The 26,346-nt window shown below is 42.3% G+C and overlaps 1 protein-coding gene across 1 annotated transcript; it reads left to right on the forward strand.

Annotated features, from left to right (window-relative positions):
* si:ch211-71n6.4 (para-nitrobenzyl esterase) lies at positions 1-24,010 on the forward strand. The gene is made up of 10 exons (XM_004571822.5): positions 1-90; positions 2,402-2,672; positions 5,902-6,322; positions 10,205-10,312; positions 12,685-12,881; positions 13,694-13,893; positions 13,975-14,033; positions 15,882-16,049; positions 19,412-19,639; positions 21,490-24,010. Exons 2-10 carry the CDS (start codon positions 2,409-2,411, stop codon positions 21,630-21,632), a joined length of 1,788 nt encoding a protein of 595 aa, XP_004571879.1. The 5' UTR covers positions 1-90; positions 2,402-2,408; the 3' UTR covers positions 21,633-24,010.
* The last annotated feature ends 2,336 nt before the right edge of the window (positions 24,011-26,346 follow it).

Here is a 26,346-nt window from a genome sequence, read left to right on the forward strand (position 1 = left end):
CTCCGCCCACTGGAGAACTAAACGCGTCAACTGTTGAGGTTTTTGGAGAGTTTGTGCTTTCTTGCGTTCTTTGGCAGTTTATAGGACATGGTAAGTTAAGAAACTGCAATGTTAATTTCTTCTGCAGTTATCTGAGGCGTTAGTAATAAATCTGTCGAGCGAGAGGAAGTTTAGATTGAGGGCAGGAACGGTGTTATGCCCAAAAGTCATCGACTGCCATAAAGGGTTTTGTTTTTATGCGTTATTTATGTCACTGTGACACTTTGTACCCGGATTAAAAAAAACAGGGATGCATAAAAGTCACTGCTGAAAACTGATTGCAGGATCTAACCTGTGACACGAATGTTGTTTGAGGCTTAATCCTGAGAAACAAGTTTGACAGATTTCAGCCCAACAAGTTGTTTATAACATTTGAACAACTTGTTTGCAGCTGAGGGAAAAGTGCATTGTGGCGAAAAGCGCTGACAGCATATTAACGTCAGACAAAACGATTTCGCTCTTTTAGCTTCTCGTCTTCTTTTTGGGTTAATTGTGAGAGAAATCTGTGACCCGAGCAGCTGAAACGCTGAGCCTACACGTTGAAGTCGCTGTAACCTGTTGGCAGCTCTGATTTATTGCTGGTACGTCCGGTTATTGTTCCCGCACAGTTTTTTTCGTTTTCCCGTTTTGTGTGTTTGTATTTTCGGCACACGTCTGCGGTGGTGTCGGACAGCCGCTCCTCATGTCTTCATATTCTTCTGTTTCGTGTTTGTTTAATGTTCAGCAGTAGTTCTCGAGGCTTTCGCGTGTTTCTTTGGGAATTGGCTGCTTTTTCACTCATTTTCACTTCAACCAGTCAAACCAAGTTGTTATCGTGTCTTTAGGCACTTACTAGACTGTTGTTACTAGAAGCCTGTCACAAAGTAGAAGTTCTTCTCATTATTTGAACGTATGAAAAATACCGGCGATAACAAAGTTTTGATGGATATAAAATCTTATTTTTGATTTGAGCAGTCTGTATTCTGCATTTCAGTCAACTCCAGCTGCTGTCTGTTCTGTCTGTTGGTCATTTTGGAGTTTGTGTAGAAGTAGTTCTGTTCATCGGCACATTTCTTCCTGATGTTTCTTGTTATTTTGTAAACTGGTGGGAACAAATGTGGAATGGGGGGAATGTGGAGGGAACGTTGTACAGCTGGTCCTGAGGTAAACTGAACAGATTGGTTAGAATTCGCAGCGGGACACAAAGAACAATACACAACGTGCCACAATTCACACTGCATATCAGTAAAATCAGCTGTTCCCTCTGTAGCACAGCTGCTGACCCTGATGTATGCATAGACTGTACATAAAAGAAGGATTGGGGCCACTGTGACATCACTCATTTGTTTCTGGCTTCCAAGTTTTAAGCTCCACCCTTCATGTGTGTTTTTATTTTTTTCAGTTATTTGGAGTCTTAATTGGATGAAAGCATGGACTGCCAAGTTATCGATTCATGCCTTGAGGCGACTTTTGTTGTGATTTGGCGCTAAAATATAAATAAAATTGAATGGAATTGAATGTTAACTACCCTGATTAGCAAGCTCCAGCCATAAACTGTGCTTGAATACTGTAAGTGCTGAGTGACAGACTAATAAAACACTGACCACAACCGAAGTACAGATGTCTTGGGTTGTCTGTACCACACAGCAGATCAGTCTGATAATTACATTAAAAGGCTCCAACGGGCACCAGCAGCACAAACAGCGAGTTCCAGTTCAATGACCTCGTTTACCTCGTTTACAGCTGCTGTGAACAGAATAAACAGTTTGTATTTTTGTAGCAGGCTGTAAACTTTCTCTGTAGTGCTTTATAGTCGGGTATTTTTACATGGGAGTCTCATTTTTAGAGCCATAAATGGAGGCTTCAGCTTGTTTATGAGGCAGTGAGAGTGAGGGTATAAACAAAAAGTTTAGAAATGGTTTTTAAAGCTAAGAATGTCATCCACCCCGATGGGTAACTTCGTAATCAGGTTCTAAATCAAGAGCTTGACAAAAGCCTGGAAGAATGTTTCAGAAGTTCTCTGCAGAGATGTTGGGTCAGCTGGACCGGAGCTACTTTATATAGAAGATATACAACAGCTGGTTTTGAGCGAAACTCAATTAAAGGCTTCTGATCAAGCTGCTCTTTATTTTTTGTGGAGAACTAAAGCACATATTTGTTATACAGCAGGCACTGCTCATTACATGACTAATATCATCCCAGTGACTGTGGTGCTGGAAGCATCAGATAGAAATCTTCCTGATGTGTGAGGAGTGTGTTTTGGTGATGTCTAACCTGTAAACATGCATTTTGGACGGACCATAATTCCCGTGTCCCCCTCATGCAGACGAGATCTGATCTGGTCTGAGGTGAAGTCATTATCATTTTCCGTTTCCTGACCCAGAGTGAAGATGAATGAGGATGCATTCGAGGTTCCAGAGAGAACCGAGTACCGCTACTTGGTACAGGAGGAGGATGAGGAGGAGGTGCAGTATGTGCGTCACAGACACTACATCAGCCCCTTCCTGGTCCTGTCCAAACGCTGCATCTTCCTCATCTGCCTCGGCGTGCTCGCTCTGCTCGCTCTGGCCGCCTACCTGGGTTACATAGCCCAGACGCTGCCACCGGGACTCGCCCAGGTGTCAACTGACTGTGGCGACTTTAGAGGAAGATATGTGAGTTTGTACTCTTCATAATATCAGATCTAAGATGTATTGCAACCACTTTTCAAAAACTACTTTTTAATTCATTTAACCCTCATTTCCTGAAGTCTGTAACTGTAATCCTGTACCAAATGTAATCGTTAACCGAGCTTAGCCTTGCTTTCACTTCCCCAGGATGCTGCAACACACAAGATTTGTGCTTCATCTGCAGAAATAACAAAGTAGAGCTCGTGATCGAATTTGTGTCTTTTTTTCTGTGAACACGAGCTGGCTGCTGCAGGATGAGTTTCATGCAGTCAGCGCTCAGCTCAGTTTATTTACATTCAGTTATTTTTAATGATCATTTTCGCACACTGAGTATTTTTTTATGTTTCTCAAAAAAAAAAGAAGAAGTTTGTTTAATAAACTGCTTAAAAGCAGTAAAGGAACATCAGCCTGACTGTTTGATGGTGGGTCAGGGACACACAGACGTCTATATTCTAGACAACAGCACCCGGATCAGCTTCGAGTATTGGGGTGAAATCCAGAACCGGGTCTCAGACCCTGCACTGGTGCTGTGGTCGCAAATTTTGAAGCCATCCTGATAACCTTCTCCCACCAACGATGTGGAGATCCAACCCTTTTAGATCCAATTAAAATCAAGACACTTAACTCATTCACTGCCATTGACGTCTATAGCCGTCAATGGCAGTGAATGAGTCAATGGGTTTAACTCATTCACTGCCAATGGCTGGCAGTGAATGAGTTAAAAAGATGCTCTGGAAAAGAGTAGAATTCTTGGAACAGAGTTTAATACAATGAATCATATGAACAGCAGGAAAAATACATACAGACATTTAGCAAGAGAATACATAGCAGAAAGCAAGCAAAGCAAAACCCCGGGGTGTACAGCCTTAAGCACAGACAAAAGAGCAACACAGAGACGGACAGAGAGAAACAGCAGAGGGGAAAAACGAGCTGGGGGTGTCCTCTGGTCATCTAATATATAGGGACCAGTATCCCCGCCCCCTGCTGCTGGGTAACTTTCCCACCCATCCAAACACAGCTGCAGGGGTCAGGTAGCGGCCAAGGTAGCGGCCAAAGGCCAGTCAGGACTCTGACTACCCCTTGCTCTGGCTTATCACAATAGGTCATGACACGGTCAAACATCACACATTAATCCTAATTATTAAATCTTACACAGCAAGTGGCACAATCTTATAACATATAATCTTATAACTACATAGGTTACATGCTTTCTCATATATAAAACCACTTCAGTGTGGGTTCAAAGTGTGTGTGTGTGTGTGTGTGTGTGTGTGTGTGTGTGTGTGTGTGTGTGTGTGTGTGTGTGTGTGTGTGTGTGTGTGTGTGTGTGATTATATCGTGTGATATTTTATTGTGATGTGTTCAGGATCTCTGTTACATTGTTAATGTTTTGGTTGTGCTGCATGAAAGACGTTGAGTGTGTATTAGAGAAGGTTAGTTAGCTGGAGAGTGAGTTATTCAGGCGAACTCTCAACAACATCAACTGCCCTGTTACTGTAAAACCTTAATAAACCTTGGTGAAGCAAAATGTATTGCTCTTAAGACTCTACATGAAAGTTAAAATATATATGTTCAGTGCACATAGATATATAGTGTATCAGGGCTCTAGACTAACTTTTTGCCATGGGCGTACCGGTACGCCTAACTTTAAAAAGTTAGGCTTACCGGCACAAAAGTTAGGCGCACACAAATTTTATAATAATTTATATAATATAATGTGTTTTTCTGGATACACTGTGCTTTTTCAGCATTCAAAGATTGATGACACCGTGTCAGAGCACTGGCTATGAATTTCAGAAGGATCAGGCCTTAACAGAAAAGTTAGCAATAGTTCTTTTCCTATTACAGCTACATCCACTTCTGTCGTGCCTAGGCTGCTCACTAGGGCTGGTTATCATCACTGATTTCTATAATCCATTCGATTCCGGTTTTCAAAGTCCCGATTCGATTCAACTTAGCCTCAGACAGTCAGAAATATTATAATTCTGATCATTTATCAGTACTGACTTCATCAGAATTGTGAACATCACAGCAGATGCCTTTGTGTGAAAGTAACTGAGAATAAAACACAGAAAAACATGAAGGAGATTTTCCTGGTCTGGCTTTTTATAGCAGATAACCTTAAAAAGATTCTACAATGTTCTGCACATAAAGTTTAAATTTCTTCAGTATTGAATAACAGAAAAAACAGGCTTTCTTGTCCGAGGTCATTTAAGTGAAAAAAAGAAAAGAAAAAGACAGCAGCCACAGCGCTGTAAACAACGGTAGACTGGTGGGTAATAAGCAAATGAATAATACAGAAAACAGAGATTGGAGACGGGAAACTGTTCTTGAAGTACAGAGAGAGAGAGAGAGAGAGCTAGCTGTGCATGAAGTGTGATTTTAATAGTCGTGGAAGCAAAACAGCAAAATTCATGACGACATTGATCAAATGTGAAGCGCAGTTTGCTGCTTCTTTTGCTGCTGGCTCGGTGAATTTTGGCTGGAGAGACAAAACCTGCAGCTCAGAATCAGCGCAAAAAGACGTAATCACAGCGCGGACCGGACGCATCAGGATCGCTAAGCTCCGACAGCGTGTCCGTCTACGGGCCGTCGGGTGAGAAAGCCGAGAAAGACAAAGTTGATTCTGATGCGTCGGGTCCGCTCTGTGTTTACGTCTTTGTGTGGAATCCGTGTACCTGCTCTCATTTGCTGTTTGTTGTTGAAATAGTTTTGTGAGCTTTAATCTGAGAATCTGGCGTTTCTGGCAAAACACAGTTATATTTAAAAGTCGATTCAGGATTTAATGAATTGATATCGCTTTATTCAAGCTACTCACCTCCCACTTCCACCTGCACTTTCAACTGGACCACGGCCAATCAGAGAGGTCCCGCCCCTTACTATCTCTGATTGGTTTAGTCCACGATAGGGGCATAATGTGTGTCTGTTGTTGACCACAAGGAAGGTTGCAGATTTTTTTTTTTTTTTTGCTACCCGAACATTTGGTCGCACAGGTGCAACCAAATGTTTTTTTTTAGTCGCACCACTGAAAAATTTGGTCACATTTGTGACCAAATTGGTCGCACTCTAGAGCCCTGTGTATATAGTTACATAGTTATACATATCACACAAAAATCCACCACAGTGCAGTGGGTCCTGGGATCCTCCTCCAAAACTCAGATCTTCAGGAAAGTACAACAAGTATGCTCTGACAGTTTTAATCTTTTCTTTGTAGAAAAATGGAGCCTACTCCTTTAAAGGCATGTCCTACGCTGCTCCACCTGTTGGTGGCCTGCGCTGGGCTCCTCCAGTTGAACCGGTATGCAAGAGTGGGGTTATCGATGCGGGGCACTTTCGCAGCATGTGTCCTCAGGTGAGGCCCTTGTCGAGCACGGGGAAGGTGATGGGCCAGGAGGACTGCCTGTTCATCAACGTTTGGACCCCCACCCTGCAGCCTGACGCCAAGCTTCCCGTCATGGTGTGGATCCACGGAGGATACCTGCACATGCTCAGCGGAGGAGAGAAGGGATACTCGCCTACGGAGAAGCTCGCCGCCGACACAAAAGTGGTTTACGTCAGCTTCAACTACAGACTCAATGCCTTTGGCTTTCTCGCCCTACAGATGCTGAGAGAAGGTTCTCCAAGAAACACCTCAGGTTAGTCGGTGATGCACAGCAGGACGAATGTGGAGTGTTTTACTGCAGCCTGCAAACAACTGGCTGCATGATATTTGTAGCCTGAAGCCTTAGCTGAAACAAGCTAATGAATATACATGTTCTGTAAGACATTTGTTAGATATCAGGAAAGGTTAAAGGAGACCTGTTCAACTCTTCCAATTTTCTGACCCTTATGTAACCTGTTGCAATGGATTTTGACATGATTAATGTCTCAAATAATGAGGTCACTGTGCATACAACTCTCCCCTGTGAGCCTAAAGGCTTCACACTAAACAAGCTTTTCCTACGTTTGCCTCTGTATGTTGTCAGTGACAGAGATCTCAGCACCACAATTATGTCAGCGCACAAGCCCCGCCCACTGGCTTTTCATACCTTTTATTAGTTTTTTCAATGATCTGTAATATCAATGACCTAAAATGAAGCTACGACACAGATTAGATGTCACGATCTGCGAGGCAAATTGTCGGGATATGAGCGGAGCGTGGACCCAAGTGCAGGCAAACGGAGACCAGAACGGATAATGACAAAAAGTGAGTCTTTATTTTGGCTGCTACCAAACTACAAACAGGTGGAACAGGGAAAGCTAAGAAAACCTAAACTGGGAAAAACTAAGCATGGAATAACACCTGAAACTAGAAACAAGAAACTTGAAAACCTGGAAACGGGATGGAGAGCAGAGGTAATCCGGGGGTAACACAAACTATATATACACAGAGAGAAACGAGGAAATGGCGTACAGGAGGGAGACACAGCTGATCCTCCATAAACATTACGACACAGGGAGGAAGCAAAACAGAATACACTGACATAAGACACAGACCTTCAAAGTAAAACAGGAAACATGACACAATACGCAGCCGTGGGACACGGGAAAAGTACAGAGTAGACACGGGAACAGAGACTAACACAGGCGAAGATAAACACAAAGAGAGGAAGGACTATAATCACTAAGAACTAAAGGAAACCAAAACTATGAACAATATATCAAATTGTAAAGTCAGAAATACAAGTACTGGGTCGCAGCCCAGTACAGTGACATTAGAATAAAGTGATAACACAACAGCTAACACTTCTGAAAAAATGTAGTTCTTACAGAAGAAGAACTTTATGAAAAGTTGAAAATTAAGTTTGGCATTATTTGCACTGAAATATAGACGGTATAAAAACAGACTGCTGTGAAATAGACTGAACAGCTATTGCCTAAATTTTAAACTCGACCTTGCAGCTCAATACAAAATCATAGAAATGCATTTAACCTCTGGGGGGTCCTAGAAAAATGCATACACTATTGGGCTTAGAGCCACAAATCGACCACGCCATGAAAAGTGCCATAAAATATCTATATATTAATATTTTTTTCCACTTTAAATTAGCCAATCTTTTAGACCTACTTCTCCTTGAAATATTCATATCAAGTTTTAATTACATTTCGCGGATTTTAACCCTTTATATCCCGGTTTCGTCACATGGCCGCACTGTTTTTTTAGCCCCAAAAAACAAAGAAATCAAATATTTCCCAAAAGATACAATTCCAAGGCCCGGACTCCCGAGTACCACCAACATTCGGAAGATGGCCCATTATTTGGTTGTAATGACCGTGGAATGGGAAATAGCGTTTATAATGGGTTTCAATGGGGCACAAATCGACCACTAGGACCAATAGTGTAAGTTTATCTGTAGCTCAGCCACTGAAGCTAATTTAAGGGAGTCAGACTGGAATTTTGAAATATATGTAACCAGACTTTTTTTTGGAAAAGTTGGCTATATTCCGTTCAACACAGTGCAAATGGCGTGTATACGAACAATGAAAAATGGCACAAATCGACCCAAGACCACCCAGAGGTTAAAAAAATATTGTAATAGTAGATCAGTCCAAGTTCATTATCTTGTCCACCTCTGCCTGAGCGCTCCGCACAGTCCTGAAACCTTGGCTACCGGGCTGTGGATTTCACTTCGTTTTTAAGCATCATATCAGTTCTCCACAGTCTGGGCTCCCTGCTCAGTTTAGCTACGTTCCCCTGCTGCTCTGTACAGACAGCAACCTGCTTGGTTTTCCACACGCTTGGTCACACACTGCCCGCTCTGCTCTGCATCCTCAGCCCGGCATTAATTATTCATATTTTACCTAGCTACGCTGCCTTAAATTCATTTATCAATCAGCTGTTGCTAGCTGTGAAAGGAAGAGCAGCCTTGTGTTGTTGTGTAAACGGGCGTGTTGCTAGGCAACCCAGCATGCCATAGTAATGGTTTTGCAATAATTTCTGTGGGGTAAAGATGACATCCTCTGCAGTTCTAGGTATAAGTGGTCATGTTTTCTTTTCGCAGCCCAAAACTCCATATTTGATAAATGAGCCTGAAAATACGAGCTTATTCCAGTATTTTCAAAATGCACAAATCTCCAGTTTAAGATGAGTAAAAATTATTTGACCTGTCAAAGTAACTTAAGGAGACCAAGAGTAGAATATAAAGGTGTAGCTGATAATTATTCATCGACTTTAAATATAATCTGAAACTATAAAAATGGAACGTGTATCATTGTACTGTCTTTGCCTCGCAAAGTGGCTTGAAGTAACTGTTGTGATTCGGCGCTATATAAATAAAACTGAATTGAGAAGCCTGCAGTGAGATGACCAAACGTTGGGTATTTATAACACGTAACAAAGATCTGAATATTAGAATTTTGAGGTAACACTGAAATATGATGCGTGATAGATTATACGAATCAACATATTTAAATCAGATATCTGTCCGACTGACTTGGAAAGCTAGATCGGGTCATTTCGGTGCTTTTGTGACAGCAGACTGATGAGAACACAAAGAGATGGAGAGTGTGAGTTTACCAACAGCAACACATGACAAGTCTGTCCACTTGGTCAGAGTGGTACTTTCACCTCATTCACTCTGCTGTCTGTGCTTACTAATGACGTTTTAAAACCACTCCATCGCTCACACAGTCTGGCTAACAGCCTCTAAACTACAAAGCCTTTCCCTGTCACCATCGACCGCACGGTTAGCGTACGCAGCTGGCATGCGATGTGGAACCGAGACACAGCTTGCGCTCCGTCTTCAGGCCCGTTCTCATTATTGTTTGGTTCCCTCAGAGGTGAACCGTGAGCCATTTACTAAACAAATAAAGTGGAATAAAATGCAGCCGAGTTTGAACAAACAAACCTTTTTACATGCTCAGTTAAAGACCCTAATTAGCGTCGTGGAGTTTCAGAAGTAGTGACACTTGCAGGGAGCTTTTAACGGCTTCTGTTAGGTCGCTGCAGTGCATCGTGTGGAGTTAAAGAAGTTCTAATGGCTGTAGTGTATTTTCTTACAAGCCATTTACCACTTAAACCGACCCTTTTAATATTTATGGTGTTTACATTGTGCTCCCAGTTAGAGGGAATGCTGAGAAGTCCATAGCCTTCCATTAAGATGTGTATACTTAATGAATGCTAATGCGATCTTTATAAATGGAGCTCTTTCCTAGGCTTCCTCCTGTTTGTTTGCATTTTTCCGCTGTGAGTCAAGTGGGTCATTTCTGTTACGCAACCCGAATAAGCCCACTGTGACCTTGATGTGACAGAGCCTTGCGTGACACGATGGTGTGATGGCAGGGCACACGACTCCTTTTCGGCATTCCAGAGCCTCCTCTCTGTCCTCTTCACTATCACTGCTCATTTTTAATAGTTGTAATCATCCCCTGCCCCATTTCCTCGCTCCCTCAGCTTGAGATGAGTTAAATTTAGTTCATGCTGCCAGAACACCACAGAAAGCTGGTTTCTGATTGAGAAAATAGGACATCAGAAAAAAGGCTGCATCAAAACCTGACTAATCGATCTCTTCTCAACTCTCCCCTTCCCTCCTCTGCAGGGAATTATGGCTTCCTGGATCAGATTGCAGCTCTGAAGTGGGTTCAGAAGAACATCCGTGTGTTTGGAGGAGATCCTGGCAAAGTTACCATATTTGGACAGAGCTCAGGTATAAACAGTATTAAAAAAAATCATTAAAAGTGTCATCGGGACATGCTGTGACACATGCAGTCTCAAACTTACCCTAAAGGATTGAATGTTTTATGTCTGTGTCCTAGAAAAGATTCGATCTAATTAAAAGAAGAGATAAAATATATTAACAGGAACACAGATTAGATCTGTCATGTGGTGTTGTGATTATAAAATATAACACTCACTTATGTTTTCGAAGTTACAGCAGTAACTCACTTGCTAGTAGAGAATGTGCACATTAAAGTTATTTATAGTGAATGCCCAAAGCAGTTACAGCGATTTGATCAAATCTACAGAAGCATTAAAGACACTGCCAGAGTCATATAACAGTTATTTAAAAGACAAATCATGTTAAGCACTGATGTGCTGGTAGTATTTTGGTCAGTATTGTACTGCGAATGAACGCAGTGTATACTGACATAAAGAAAACTGTCATTTGAAGTAAAAACAAAAAACTGATAAAAAGAGATGGGTGTGGCGTCAGTGTTTTCCACAGTATTATATTGTATTAATGGCAGTAGCAAGTATACTTTGTATACCTTATGACCATATCATTTAAACAGGGCGATAATCAAACCGTCTGCAGTGGTAGACATTAGAGTCCTGTGGAAGTACATGGTCACTGCTTAAATTTGACTGAAGAGGCTAACTGGCAGCTAGGTGATGCTAATGAAATGCCCTTGATTAACTGATCATTGCTAAAGTATCTATAAAAACAGAAGCTGTGGCAGTTTACTGGTTTGGAGTATTCAGGCGGATGTTACCAGTGTCAGAGTCTTAGCACCCCAGCAAATTTATCCCTGGGTCAAACCCTCTGCCAAAGCTCAGAGAAACTGTAGAACACCAAAGAGCTACACTTCAGACTCAGTTGGCTTCACGAAGTTTGTGACAGAAGAATTAGAAAAATATTGAACAAAATGGCCTTTTTAGAAGGGAAAACGGCAGCAAACCACTGAACAAGAGCTCTAGAACAATTTACTAACTGCGGTAACGTATTTTCCGCACTATAAGGCGCACTTAAAATCCTTTAATTTTCTCAATAATCTACAGAGTGCCTTATGTATGAATTCTGGTTGTGCTTACTGACCTCGAACTGATTTTATGTGCTACACGGCGCTCAAAAATCTGTCAAAAATGTTTTAGTGCGACTTTGGTAAGCTACGAAGCCGCACCGCTTGATCAGTGTTGCCAACTCCTCAGGAAGGAAAATCGCTATTGGTTGTCCTAAAAGTCGCCAGATTTGTCGCTAGTTGCGTTTTAGAAAAAAAATCGCTAAGGGGGTCTGAAAACTCGCTAAATATAGCGACAAAGTCGCTAAGTTGGCAACACTGCGCTTGATGGATTGTTGGAGCATCGTCAGGTGCCTCGCGGAGTAATCAGTGTCCTAAACTCCATCTTCTTCAGGGCCCAAAGTCAAACGAACCCTGCAGCATCACTGAGAGTTAAAAACTGTCTAAATTCTTTCATCTTTAATAAAATCATCAGCGTTGCTGCTTTACCAGGTGTAACAATTAAGTTTAACATCCAGGCATTTAACGGAGTTAGAAGTTAGCAGGAAGTTAGCTCGCTGGTTTCCACCTAAACATGATATAGCATGTTCTGACTGAGAGATTTCTGAAAAAATTCAAACGTACAGCTCTGCTATCACTTCCAACATAAATGAAGACAGAAAACTAAACAGCAGTGACGTTTGTAGGGTCACTGAAGTTGGGCTAGCTGGTATATAAGGATGTGCTACGTGATCGCTAGCGACACAGCTATGTTAGCATAACATAAACACAGTGGAGGTGGAACGTTAACTCTTTCGACTCAATAAAAGTTAACGTGAGGGTTCCCAATGGTTAGGATGCTGTAAACGGACCAAACTTCAGTGAGGAGAACAACTGAGATAATCCATCCACAATATGAGATTAGGTTATAATCCGGTGCACCTTATGGTCCGAAACATACGGTATATGCACCAATCTGTGTGTGAATGGTGCAGATGCACAAATCAGCAATTTATGACTATGTTCATACCAGAAATTTCAAAATGCCTTTTGCAGTGCAGCCTGATGGAAATGCTATCACAGAACCTAATAAGAACTGCAGAATGCCACAAACCTCAATGAACTGAAGCGATCTGTAAAGAAGAGTGGGCCAAAATTCTTCCACAACCACATGAAAGATAATTACTTGCTCCTAAAAGTCCTGAAAACATAAGTGTACACTTCACATCTTTTGGGAGAGTTTGAACGTGCAGGTGCTTGCTATGTTGTCTATGTATTTAATAATAAGGCAAACCAGTAGAACCGCTCCATCACCTGCAACCAGATGCTGCTCCCATTTTTGTACTTTGCTCTCCTAAAGGTGGAACGTCAGTGTGGACCCTGATGATGTCACCATTAGCCAAGGGTCTCTTTCATGCAGCAGTGGACATGAGCGGCTCGTACATTTACAATGCGACCCTGGAACAAGCCGAGGTGGACAACCTGGCGTTCCTGAATAAGACGGGCTGCGGAGATCTGGCCTGCCTGAGGCGCCTCTCTATCGGACAGGTCCTGCAGGTAGGGGGAGGAGGAGGCAGACAATCCATCCTAACTGGAGAGCCTTGCTGTAAAAAATCTGTGAAAGGCAACGAAGCTATCACAGTAATAAAAAATCTAATAACAGAAAAACGTTAATTTCTGTAATATTCTCCTTAATGTCTAAAGATATCAGGAAATATCTCATTCGTAGCTCATCTATCCAAACGGTTCTGACATTTTGATCAAAATTAAAATTACATTTTTCATTTTGATGGCTCATAATGTCACGTCCAGGTGCCAAAAGACCTGGACATCTCTAATTTTCCTATGCAGTTGATGAATAAATGGGACACTAAATATAATTTGCAGCCATGATTACAGGCAGCTTTCCCTCAAACACCACTGAGCTTCATTAAACTGAGGATCCTCTGATGAGAAGAGAACCTGTAGGTACATGAAGAGCTTCATTTCAACATGACGATGACCCCGGGAGGAATTATGAATAATGTATGTCATGAAATGATGATGACAGCTGAACTTTTAAAACTGTGACAGTCATCAGACTGCAGGTTACTGTTATTAGGTTTTTAAAATGTCAAAGTAAGTGATTCAAGATGCCACTCAGGAGACTGGAAAAAGAGCAGTTTCCGTCTTATTTTACCCCGTAATTCTGTTAAATACAAATTAAAAAATAGTCGTGTTTTATGAAAGCGAAACCTAAACTCACTGTGGACCAGTCGTCTTTACATACATTGTGCTCCTCTCCTGTCCAAAAGAACCATTAAGATGAATATAAGTTTGTTTCCTTCGTCTTGAATCTTATGCTAAAAACAACAAGCATGTATTCCTAGGCCATCCCATGGCAGGAGTACCCCTCCTGGGCAGCAGATGAGATGACTGACCTCCCCACCAAAGGGAAATCCATCGGCCCGGTTGCAGTAGTGGACGGCTACGTCCTCAAAGCGCCCCCTTTTGAGCTGTGGGAGAAGAAAGGAGAGCACAGTGACGTCCCTTTCCTTGTCGGAACAACAGAGCAAGAGGCTGACTTCGCGTGAGTTCACCTGCTTCCGTTTCTCCACATTCAGCTTGTGCTGAGATGAGTCTCCACTTCAGTGCTGTGTTTCCTCCACAGTCCTCCATCTACAAACATCTCCGAGTGGACCTGGGGGGACTACACGTGGTTCGTAACAGGTAACGGCTTTAAAGGGGGTGTAACCCAGGTTTTTTTTTGTAGACGTCTTCTAAATTTATCGCATGCAAGCAACCATGGAGCCACTGTGCTGGAAGAAATGACTGCTATGGTAAAATGGTACATGGCCTGTATTTGTATAGCGCTTTTCTAGTCCCTAAGGACCCCAAAGCGCTTTACACAACCAGTCATCCACCCATTGGTGATAGCAGCTACATTGTAGCCACAGCCACCCTGGGGCGCACTGACAGAGGCGAGGCCGCCGGACACTGGCGCCACCTGGCCCTCTGACCACCACCAGTAGGCAACGGGTGAAGTGTCTTGCCCAAGGACACAACGACCGAGACTGTCCAAGCCGGGGCTCGAACCGGCAACCTTCCGATTACAAGGCGAACTCCCAACTCTTGAGCCACGATCAAGGATTCTCTCAGAGATTGTAGCCACTTGGCTTCAGGGATTTAGACCAAGATCAGGGTTAGTGCTTTGTAGTTTGTAGTGATGGTTGAATGAAGTCACAGGAGGCTTGGGAATTTGATTGAGAATATTTGAATCATTAATGAATCAATATCTTTACAAACATGGCCCAATAAACATGCCTGTGTGTGTGTATTGGTTGCACCATAGAGCAGCGGTCCCCAACCCCCGGGACACAGTCTGGTACCGGTCCGTGAGTCATTTGGTACCGGGCCGCAAGAGTTGAGGCTCCGGTGTGAAATTTATGGTTTTCAGGGTCTTTTCCCGTGATGAAGCTGTGTGTCTTGTTTTGAAAGAAATATTTACGCGTTACCATAGCGACCAGAGAGCATTAAGGTGCAGAGAGGAGGATGTTACTCTCAGTGTTGTTGGCGCATTTCAGGAGGACGCTGCTAATAAAGTTACACAATTACACAGTGAATTCGCGTTTATTATTATATTTACAAAATACCACAGTTTTTGTCTCGGTCATATCATTTTATTTTGTTGTATTTTGTTGCACCTTAATGGCCGGTCTGTGAAAATATTGTCTGACATTAAACCGGTCCGTGGCGCAAAAAAGGTTGGGGCCCGCTGCCATAGAGTACCCTATGGCTGCAACCTGCAACCAAGGAAATGTTGAGCATCGTATACTTCTCAGGAATCCATTTCACCTTGCTACTGCTGGGCGTCTCCAGCAGCTACTCATGGAATACAGAATTTTGCGTAGTGATTAGCCACGCCCCCTCTCTAGGTCTGTGTGACTGGGGCTTCAGGGAAACGCTGGTAACAGAACCTTTATCCTAAATATGAGAATCATTCATTCAAACAAGGTCAGTCTCACTTACACTCTGGGTTTCCTAGCAACACATCTAAAAGATGTGAATCACATGATCACATGAAAGGTTGTCAGGATAGGCAAAGAACAAACAGACTGAAAGAAATTTCCTAAAATATTAGTAAGATATTGGGCCTTAAAGCAGACCCAGGCTTTCTACTGTCTCTACTTGTTAAAAAGGAGTTCTTCCTCCTTACTGTTGCCATGTGCTTAACATTCAAGGTTTTTTTACTGTATATTTTTTACCTGATCAGGTAAAATTATTAGCGTGGAGGAAAAAGATTTTAGAAAATAAGGTTAGGTGTGCTCTATAAAGTACCATGACAGTGTAGCCCATTAAGAAGTCAACCACGCTCTTGACACTGAAAACTAGGCTTTACCTCACTAAGCCCAAATCCAGTTTCATAGTTCAGGCCACTGTTCTGTTTGATTGCATCCTGCTCACTGACGTATGATGCCAGGGACTGAAACTGAGTTTAAACAGGAAAATCTGTGTAAGCACTTCACATGATAACATATTATGTGTGGACTGTATATGTCTGTGTCGTTTTCCTCTCAGCTAAACTTAAGTCATTCGGCGACGGTCTCGTCAAGGAGGCGTTGCGGCTGTATCCATCTTCAGCCTGGTGTCCAACCAAAGACCGCTGCCCAGAGAGGTCCTATACCACCATGGTGTCTGACATCAGGGTCACCTGTCCCAACAACGACCTGGCCCAGAGGGCTGCAGGTAAACTCATGGATCACTGAATAATATCATGATTATAATAATAAAATTGATAATAGGTTCTCCCATAATAAGAGCTTTAACCCAGATGTGCAGTGCTCAGTGATGATTAAGTGGCAGCTGGAAAACCAGCAGGGTGGATCATCTAAGTGTTTTGAAGTGGAGGCCTCACCATGGTTACTGCAACTGGTTGAATAAAGTTTGACCAATTTCTGACTGAATTGTTATTTCACAACACCCAATTTCCATCTTAGGCTTCACTTTGTCTCCACTCTAACCAGTATATGTGGGGGATTAGAGTTGAGTCTCTCTAACCCAGACCTTCCCAAAGTGTGGGGCCCGCCCCCTAGGGGGGGTGCAGAGCCATGGCAGGGGGGGGGTGCAGGATGAAAGGGGGGGGGGGAACAAAACGCTTGGACACTGCTAGCACAGGCGCCTACAGAAACGCAAAGCAGGAGATGAAGCATCGCTGAATATGTTTCCAAACCAACTTCATTCTAAGCCAAAGACTAGAAAATATGGTGAAGCATGTCTGCCCTTTGGCTTCACCTGCAGTGCCGAGGTAGGTCTCCCTGCAGAATTGGTTTTCCCTTCGTCGGGAGCAGCGCTGGGCTGTTTAAATCACGGACGCGGGGGGGGGGCAAACATTTTTCTGTAAAACAAAGGGGGGGCCCAGCAAAAAAAGTTTGGGAACCACTGCTCTAAACAATCACCACATCAGTCAAGATTCAGTCAGCACGCTTAGTCAGCATACTGGTTTATACCCTTATTGTAAGAGGCAGAGGAAGTAAAAGCTGTCTACCTTTCCTTGGCTGCAGTGCTCAGCTTTAGTCTTGGCCATGGCCCTGGTAGCTGCCCTCTTGCAGCACACTGTCTTTTCATTTATTCTAGTTTGGAGATGATGATGATGGATCCCCACACACATTCATTTAGAAGCAAAGATGTGGCTATATTAAACTTTATCAAAGTGTAACATATACAGTACCTCATATTGATAATATTGATCCATCACCCAGAGCAACCCTACTCTGACATGTAGTTGAGTAGAAGAAAATCTAAATATTACAGTAAAAGTATCTGAGAACAGAAGTTATTTGCTTTCTTTGTTTCTTTGCTTTGTAATCTTTACTTTATAATACTTTCTGATATATTTATTGGTTCTTAGTGAGAGCGACAAAAGCTGAGTGTTTTTCTCTGCTGATACCAAAAGTGAAGTGATCTCCGACATATTAGTATAATGTAACACAAATATATGTTACAAGTCGTTTTCTTTTCACAGTAGCAAGCCCCCTTCCTTCCTTTGCAGTATGGCACCATTGTGCTTCGTGTAGGTTTGGTGTCAGCGGTGAAACTCTGAGTAAAGTGACATTTAGCTGTTGTGTGAGGCGACTGCAGGGCATCCTGGGTGATTTTTCTTCCACTTGCTTCATTGGGTTTTTTATCTTGTGCAGCTTGGTTTTTTTTGTTTGTTTTTTTGTCTTTTTTTTCATCTCTCGCTGAGTCACAGTCAATCTGGGCTCGAAATGACTGATAAATGGGAGATTCAAAAGGAACCTACATGTTGGTTTCAGCAAGAAATGAAACATTGCTTGTGGCTGAAATAATAGAAAAAAGCTTTTCAAATAACATTTGACTCTAAAAATGTACATAACACCAAAAAAACACAGTTAGGTAGGTTTTATGTTTCTTAGAACAGAAATATACCGACTGTATGTACTCACATTACACTTTCATTGCATATTAACATTTTTTGTTGCTATATACTTATTTTCCAACAATTTTCACACGCCCTAATTTGCCAAAAGTATTCAGTCACCCAACCAAATCCCTGAAGGTTCAGGTGGTCTAATCACCTCCGTGGCCACAGGTGCATACACCCGTGCATGGTACCACGATAATACACCACCTGTGCAATAAGCCCAGTCAGGAAATTTCCAGTCAACCTTTAGTGGTATTATAACACAGTGGAAGACCACGTGAAATCTTCGAGTGGATGTGCAGAGGTTGTTAATTTTCTGCAGAGCCAATCACTACAGACCTCCAAACTTCATGTGCTCGTCAGATTAGCTGAAGAACAGTTCATGGAATGGGTTTCCTATGCTGAGCAACTGCGTCTAAGCCTTACGTTACGGGATGTAACGCCACTGGACTGTAGAGCAGTGGAGACATGATCTCTGAAGTGATGAATGACACTTCTGTCTAGGATGTCACAGGGTGAGAAGCTGGGTCCTTCACAGATGGCCGTTCACTCTCACAGCCTTGTTAGTTAGTTAAGCTAACATGCACGTCTTTGGATTAAGGGAGGAAACTGGAGTACAAGAACTTAACTTTAGCCCCTAAATGTGTCACATGCAGGCAATTTGAAGTTTTAGCTTTAAAAACATGAATATTTCACAGTTCCAGCTGTTTTAAATCTTTGCTGCTTTTCAGGAAGGTTTGGACTGCTGCCCCAAGATTTCACAAGTGAGGGATCAGCAACAGTGTGGCTAAGCTTTTTATTTCATCCTGTCATGAGTGTCGAGAAAGAACAAAAAGTATGAGATGTCATTGGATGTCAAAGATCAACTTTTTTTGCATATAGTTCGGATCTCTGGAGGGAACTTCTATCCAGCTGGTCTTCCATCCTCGCTGACTTGCATCAGAGGTTTTGCAGACACATCGAATTGCTGCTAAAATAATCTCCCAAAAAATGTGTAATTTGAACACTCCAGTGAAAACTCCCCCCCAGACTTGCGCACTAAACGTTTGATCGTATTCGTGAATGTCAAGCATTAAAATATAAATCCAAACTAGAGTCGCTTCAACAAAGGCCCAATTAATTAATAAGCCAGAGGACAGATGGGTAATCTAAAACTATTTTTCCATTTAAGTTACTTTTAAAGTCCACGACTCAAACATTCCACTCGTATTCGCTTTAGTGTGTTGGTACATTTATTTCTCATTATATTGAGGAATGATGGTAAAAAGAATGTGGTGACTTTGCCTTTGGCTTCAAGAGACTATTGCAGACATTTTCAGTTTTCTGACACTGTGGAAGCAAAGAAATCATAAAAAAGATGTGAGGTCGCTTCCACCTGTGTAATGTCAGCAATGTTTGCGTAATTCAAAGTTTCTTTTGTCGTAAGTGTTTGAAACAAATGTCAAAAGTGTTTTTCACATTTGACATTTGGTTGAAGATTCTTTTTCTTCAGGTGACAAGAGTAATTTTAATAACAACAATTAATAAAGAGGCATTGATGCTGCAACTGCAGGATTTGTTTTCTTTTGTGTTTATGAAGATAGAAAGTGGAACATTTACAGCAGGATACATTTGGTTTTTTGTCATTTTTGACAGTCTAATAAGCTCTTTTGTAACCATTTCTCAGCTGCTCTCAAAAGTCCGGTGTATCGCTACGTGGTGAGGCACACGCCATCCGGACCTGTCAACACATCCAGCGACCTGCTGCCATTCCCCAGCCGCTTCTCCTTCCACTGTCTGGATGCCGTGGCATTCTTTGGAGGGCTGGAGTTCATTTTAGGGAAACCTCTCTCCGATAAGGACCGGCGCTTTCAGGATCTCATCACACGCAATCTCGTCAGCTTTGCCAAAACAGGTGAGGGCTGTTTGTAAATCATAGATAAGAGAAGTTATTGTGTGTGTGGAGTTAAAATAGTGGATTCAGGGCTTCAAATAAGTCTTTGCAAGTAATTGCTGTGAGCCAAAACTTCAGGCTAATAGACAAGTTCAGATATCTCTGTGCTTGAGAATGAACAAAATGCCACCTGCCTAAACCTTCTGTTTGCGAGGTGCAGCCAATCAGAAGAAGAGGAATAAAAACAGTTAACTGAGGTGCTACACTTTGTGTTTTAAAAAAAATCAAAGTGAGCAAACCCTACTTTATCAGATGTGATGTGATGATGGCAAGAACCCGTCTTTTTGTATTTGTATTACACATCAGTGTTTGTGCTGCTCGCCCATCTCACTGCTGCCACTCAGGACCAGAAAATGACCCCTAAAATTCCTCTAAGGAGCAGAAGAGAACAATAAGAGAATAGGGTTGCTCTTAGCATCCGAGATAAAAGCAGGTTCCTAACACTAAATGGTGTTTCTCCTTCTGCACATCTCTATCAGCTGACCTCTGTGCCCTTTGTTAAGCAGTGCTCGGAGCTTGCTGATGTTCCTTTGTTCAGAGTACCTGTGAGTTAACTTATAGCTCAGGAGGTACTTTGAACAAATTCAGCAGAAACAATCCTCATCCATCGAAAAATGTGATGTAAAAGACTTTTAGCCTTATGAAGGGCTCATAAGGAACTACCTTGGATTTCTCATTTGATGACTCAGTGTATTAGTGTGACGTGTTTTTTTTTTTCTTTGCCTTTGTACATTGAAATTCATGTCATCACGGCGTGTCTTTATTAAGCAGCAGCCTCCAATGCTGAAAATGAAACTGCATTACACTGATGGCAATTTGAGGCTGGCTCCCAAAGATTTTGGACTCCGTCGATAGTTTGCCGTTTTGTAACAAATGTAAGGTGGTGAGATTTTGTGTAGCTGATCCACTTGCTTGCTTTGAAGGGTTAAAGCCTGTTTGTGGCTGATTGCCAGCACATGGCTTTTACCCATCGGCTGTGTGCGTGTGCTGCAGACTGTGCCGTATCATATTGTGCACAATTTTACATGAAAGTGTCATATTCACATCATTGCTACAAGCACACCATGTGTTTATATTTTTCAGTGTGGACTACAACAAGAAAAACCCAGGCGTGTCATACCACGTGTCCAATGATTGATTTAGTAAAACCGAAGCTACTCCAACAACCTCCAGCAAAGCACAACGCTTTGAAAAATATCCATGAAAACTGTTCTCACCAAAGGTGGGAGACACAAGCAGGTGGTGACTGAAAAGTTAAAAAATGACTCAAACTAATTCACTTGCTAGTCGCACTCCATATGACACGAAGAGCAAATGCTGGGTTGAAATGATGGATCCAGTTATATGATGGTAAAGGAGAGCTTCGAGTATTTTCTTTTTCTATATCATCAGTTGTTATCACACGTTTTCTCCAGATATTGACATGATTTTGAGGTTATATCGCTCACCCCTTAGCACACTGGTGGACAGTAAATGGTCGGACACACAGAGATGTGGGTTCATCTGAAATTCTGATGGATATAACGTCCATTACTGAGACCCAAGCACACCCTCACAAGAGTGGCTGATACAACAGTGGTGACAGATGGCTACAAAGGGAGCGGGACACACGTTGACTCCACTAATTTCCTTTTTGCACATCACTTTCAGAGGCAGCCAAAAAGGATAAGGAACTGGCCAGATGCAGATTTAAAAAGGAAAACATACTGTACACTAGACTGTGTGCTGGACGAGGGGATTTGACCTCGTCCACCTCCCGCCTTGATACTTTTGTGCCTTCAAGTTACACTGTTTCTCTTTACTCCTTGCAGGTAAGGTGGAGACAAAGTGGTCCGAGTACCCATCAGCCATTGCTTTCTTGTCCGACATCCTTGAGGTGGACAGTAACTACACCTCTCCTCAGTGTGATCTGTGGAGGAAGAACGGCCTGTATGCCTACGCCTGGATGAACTGAGCACAGACGGCAGCTGGAAGTCACTTTGCAGTTTCTCTGCTTTGTCTCTCATCCAGCTCAAATCCCACAGCAGCCGCTGTTAGTTTGAATCCTCAACAGAGATGAAACGTTTGTTTGAGGCAGCGTTTGATTGCTCAATCTTAAATCTATTATTTTAAAGTCCAGCAACGAGCCATATTTGTGTTTTAAATAATTTCTCACTTCATTCCTAGTTTAAGTTTGTGTGGTTTTTTTTTCCAGTTACATTTCCTATCTTGGCCAGGTCTCCCTTGAAAAAGAGGTTTTTAATCTCAATGGGATCTTCCTGGTTAAATAAAGGTTAATAAATAAATTTCAGTTAGAGGTGCAGGGAATTCTGGCTGATCCACAGGATGTCGCTATGGACCGTTTTAAAACTAACAGCTTTATATTCAAGGAAGCTTAACTTGTTTGCATTAGAGCGAGGTGAGAAAGACTTAACAGACTCTGGGTCTGCATAAAGTAACTGTACATTAAACTAGGTGTGTAAGTGTAATGGAGCAGACCAATGGGAGCTGCAGTGAACTTGGGTTGTTATGGGTTTCAAAGAAAACATGTTTGTGCCAAATCAATCTGAAACATGAAATGAAGTCCCCTTTATCTGGGTGCAGTCATGTAACATTACTTTAAAACACACAGGAAGTTAAACTTCGCTGATCTGCTGAAAATGTTTATAGATCAAAAACAAGTTAGAACCCTCTTCAAAAACCTCGTGAAATCCACTCGACCGAGGGAAAGTTCTTCAAGTCTGGCTCCTCAGAGCAGTTTTGGAAATATACAAAAGAAAGTTTTTCTTTCCTCAAATTAAGCTTTAAAAAGGTAAAACATTTGGATAAAGGCAGGAATGCTGTTTTCCTCCTCTTTATATGTAATATGATGAAACATTTCTAAACCTGGAGTCTCTAAGAAGAAGTCCCTGTTTGACCGCTCACGCTGTGCAGCAGCTTCTGTTTCTGACCTTTGAATGGTCATCACTGGGATGAGAGCGGGTCTGCAGCTGAAACTCAGCAGCCGTGTCAGCCAAGTCGGACATGAAGCGAGACCAAATTGAAAACAGAGGAAACACTTTGGCCACACCAACACAATCTCCTCTTATCAACTGTGCTAACTGAAAGATTTGCCTTCCTGCAACTTCATCCACTCACAAAAATGAAAATGAAAGTGAAGTGTCTTTCAAGGTTTTTAGAAACTGAAGAGAATCCAGTGCACTCTGCAGATGAATAAGTGTAAGTGGGGACTGGGTCTTTCAGAAAGTACCAGCTGCTCTGAGGGCAGTTCAGAGGCGTACAAGGAGACACATTTGATTTCTTCTTTTTTATAAGCCAGAACATTTCTTCTCCAGCTGATATAAAGCAATAATAACCTTAACGAAGGCTCAGTGTGTCTCTCATCTTTGCAGATTGTTGCTGCTAAAGCCTTTAACTGCTTCTAATGTTTTTAAAGAAGTGCAAGGGTTCTTCAGATCATTTGTTTTCTAAAGACGTGCAAAGTCTTGTTAAATATATTTGAGAATACAAAGGAAGGATATCATTTCACTATCATTTCTGTCAACCTGGAATTTCGGGGTTTGCCAGGACACATCCAGTCCTGATGACTAAAAGGCTTTTCGAGGATTTACTTTGTGTCCTTTATTCAGATTTTAAATGAAAGACTGCAGTTACATTCCTCCTGCTTCACAAAGTTTAGTGAAATCGCAAAATAAGTTAAAAAGAAATGATCTTAATAAGAAGCTTAACGCGACTTTGTAACCATTTGTCTAATGTCCAAAGTTCACTCAGACAGAGACACAAACATAGTTGTTACAGCTGTAAAAGTATGTAAGTACACCCAGGTCATTTTCACACGGACTCTTTGTCTGTATTTACAGAGGAAATATTAAGGTATGAAGGGAATATTTTTAAAAAAGAGATTTTTGCTTTATAATTTCAAGACAAATGTGTCCGTGTTATTGTCAACTGTGAATGTGCTGTTGAGTCACGGGATGTTAGTTTTGAATTTTGTCACTTTCTGCTGTTTGCACTGATTTCAAGCTTGGCCACTGCGAACATGTGAACACGTTTCGTTCTTTGTATATTTGATTTAATTTGTTTTGATTGGTTTTAAATGCTCGCTTCCTTTTGCTCCTCATTTGTTGTGTTGTTATGTGAATCCAATCAGCAGACAGTATGTATTTAAAGATGTACCACATTTCCATTTTAATCAAACGACACTAATCATTGCCATCAGTTTGTTTCTATCTGCTTTGGTTTTGCATCGTGTTTCTGTTGTTTTTGGAAACAGCACTTTGATGGTTATATTTGGCTGTGTGTTCATGTGTTGATGTTCACTTTTGTATGTTCAATAAAACTGCATCATGCTGACTGTTGTTAACCTGCTAAACTTGAGGATTAGTATTAGTAAATTAGTATCGTTCTCTTGGTTGGAAGGATGTAAACGTTTTGTTTGTTTGTTTGTTTTTTACAGTTTAATGAATTTCCTGTATTAACTGTCCAGTTTTGTTGATCAATACAATAAGAGTAGCACAAATTACCAAGTCAGAAATAAGTAGACTTAGTAAGGAACCAAGCAAGAAAAAATATAGCACAAGCTAAGGTTTTACATGTGTTTCTTTCTAGAAGCAGAGCAGGAATTTATCTAAAGAGATGCAGCTGAAATAAAATCAATATGTCTTTGATATAAAGGTCTGTTAGAAATTGTCACAGTTGGTGTGCGGTTGGGTAGGTTGAGAGCCATTCACTGGCTAAATCGTGAAAGTTAAGATGGAATACTATTAAAAACCTCTGTCAAGATTCAAGATTTGTATTTGCCATTTGCGCACAGGACAGGAAATGCACAACAGTCCATCCACACTGGAATTGTTGTGCAGAGCTCTCTAGGTCAAGTCACATTTTTAAAAGGTAGAAACAGCAAATAAAGGAAAGTAGAGATCAAGCAAAGAGTGGAGCAATCTTCTAGTAGTATTCATGATATAAAAAGATTTTTTTTTAAAAAAGTCCGGGAAGTTAGGTCTCCCGTGTTAACTCACAAAGTCCTGACAACGCGAGTACGAACTCGCATACTTGAATATTTAGAAACGGCTTAACAGTCTGCAGTCTATGAACAAGCTAACAATGTTAGCTCGGTGGCGAGTAGCCTTCAGTAATAGTAATAAAAATCACACAGCAATAGTACATCGAAGATACTGAAGTTTCGTCCGTCCCATTCTTATGAAGTGGTGTCAGAAACGCATTCCTGCCTGTGCACTGCTGCCTCTGTTGTGCTGCCTCTGGGTCCATTGTGTAACTGACGCCGCCAACATTAACAGGACGCTTACATTAGAGCCTCTTATTGCGTGTTTTGTTTGGGTGTCCTGCAATCAGAATCAGAGAAACTGAATTAATCCCAGGTGGAAATAGAGTTATCCAACTGAACTGTTTATCCCATCGTACATTTGAAATGAGGTAAAGTAGTGCTGTGTTCTTTTAAGTGTTCAGTGTCTTTTGCTTGCCATCAGTCTGACAGTTGCAGGGAAGAAGCTGTTGAAAAGCTGCTGTTGTTCTGTGTGTGATGATGCTGTCTGCTCTGTTGTGTCTGAGCAGAGAGTGAGCTGGATGGTGTGAGTCCCTGATTATTCTCTGCTCTTTTTCAGCAGCGTTGTTGTGTACAGAGAGTACATGGAAGGAGGCTTTGTGACCCTTTGCAGAGCCTTCCTCTCTGCCTGTGTGGTGGTCCCGTACCAGACAGTGATGCCTGTGGTGAGGATGCTCTCTACAAGTCCTCTGTAGGCCTGGGTGAGACGGCGATGATTCATGCCAGCTTTCCTGAGATAGAAATAAAGCCTTTGCTGGGCATTTTTCACTGTTGCTGTGGTGTTGAGAGTCCAGCTCAGGTCTGATGTAACCTGCAGGCCCAGGAATCTGTGGCCATTGGCCCTCTCCACCTCTGTCCCTTTGATGATAAGAGGCTGCAGGGGAGGGGGTTCTTCCTGAAATCCAGTATTACTTCCTTAGTCTTGTCCGTGTTGAGGATGAGGTCATTTTCCTCTCCATAGGCAAGAACACTGTCTACCCCCCCCCCCCCCCCCCCCCCTTGATGAGCCCCAGGATGGTGGTGTCACCAGCATATTTGATGACGATGGAGTTTTCCTGGGTGGAGACACAGTCATGGGTGTACAGGAGTTTGGGGCTGAGGCAGCGGCCCTGTCGAGATCCAGTGCTGACGGTGAGCTCAGCAGAAACGTGCCCTCCCATTCTCACCACCTGTGGTCTGTCTGTCAAAAAGTCCAGAATCCAGTTGCAAGTGGGAGTTGGGATGCCGAGGTCTGTCAGCTTCTCCATCAGCTTGCCCGGGTGGATGGTGTTGAAAGCTGAGCTCTAGTCCAGCATCTGCTGCTCTCCAGGTGTTGCAGAGTAGCTATTGCTGTTGCATCATCTACTGATCGATTGGGACGGTATGCAAACTGGATGGGGGTCTATGGTGTCCAGGACCCTGTGGTTGATGTGTGTGAGAACCAGTTTTTTTAGACACTTCATAACGACTGGTGTGAGGGCCACTGGCCTGAAGTCGTTCAGGGAGAAGCTGTCAAGTTTTTGGGAACTGGTATAATGATGGAGGATTCAAAAATACATGGGACTACTGCCTGGGATAGTGACAGGTTGAAGATATCAGTGCACACAGCTAGTTGTTCCCCACAGGCCTTCAAAACTCTGGGAGGAAC

Source organism: Maylandia zebra, linkage group LG1 (assembly GCF_041146795.1).
Source record: "Maylandia zebra isolate NMK-2024a linkage group LG1, Mzebra_GT3a, whole genome shotgun sequence".
Lineage (NCBI taxonomy): Eukaryota > Metazoa > Chordata > Actinopteri > Cichliformes > Cichlidae > Maylandia > Maylandia zebra.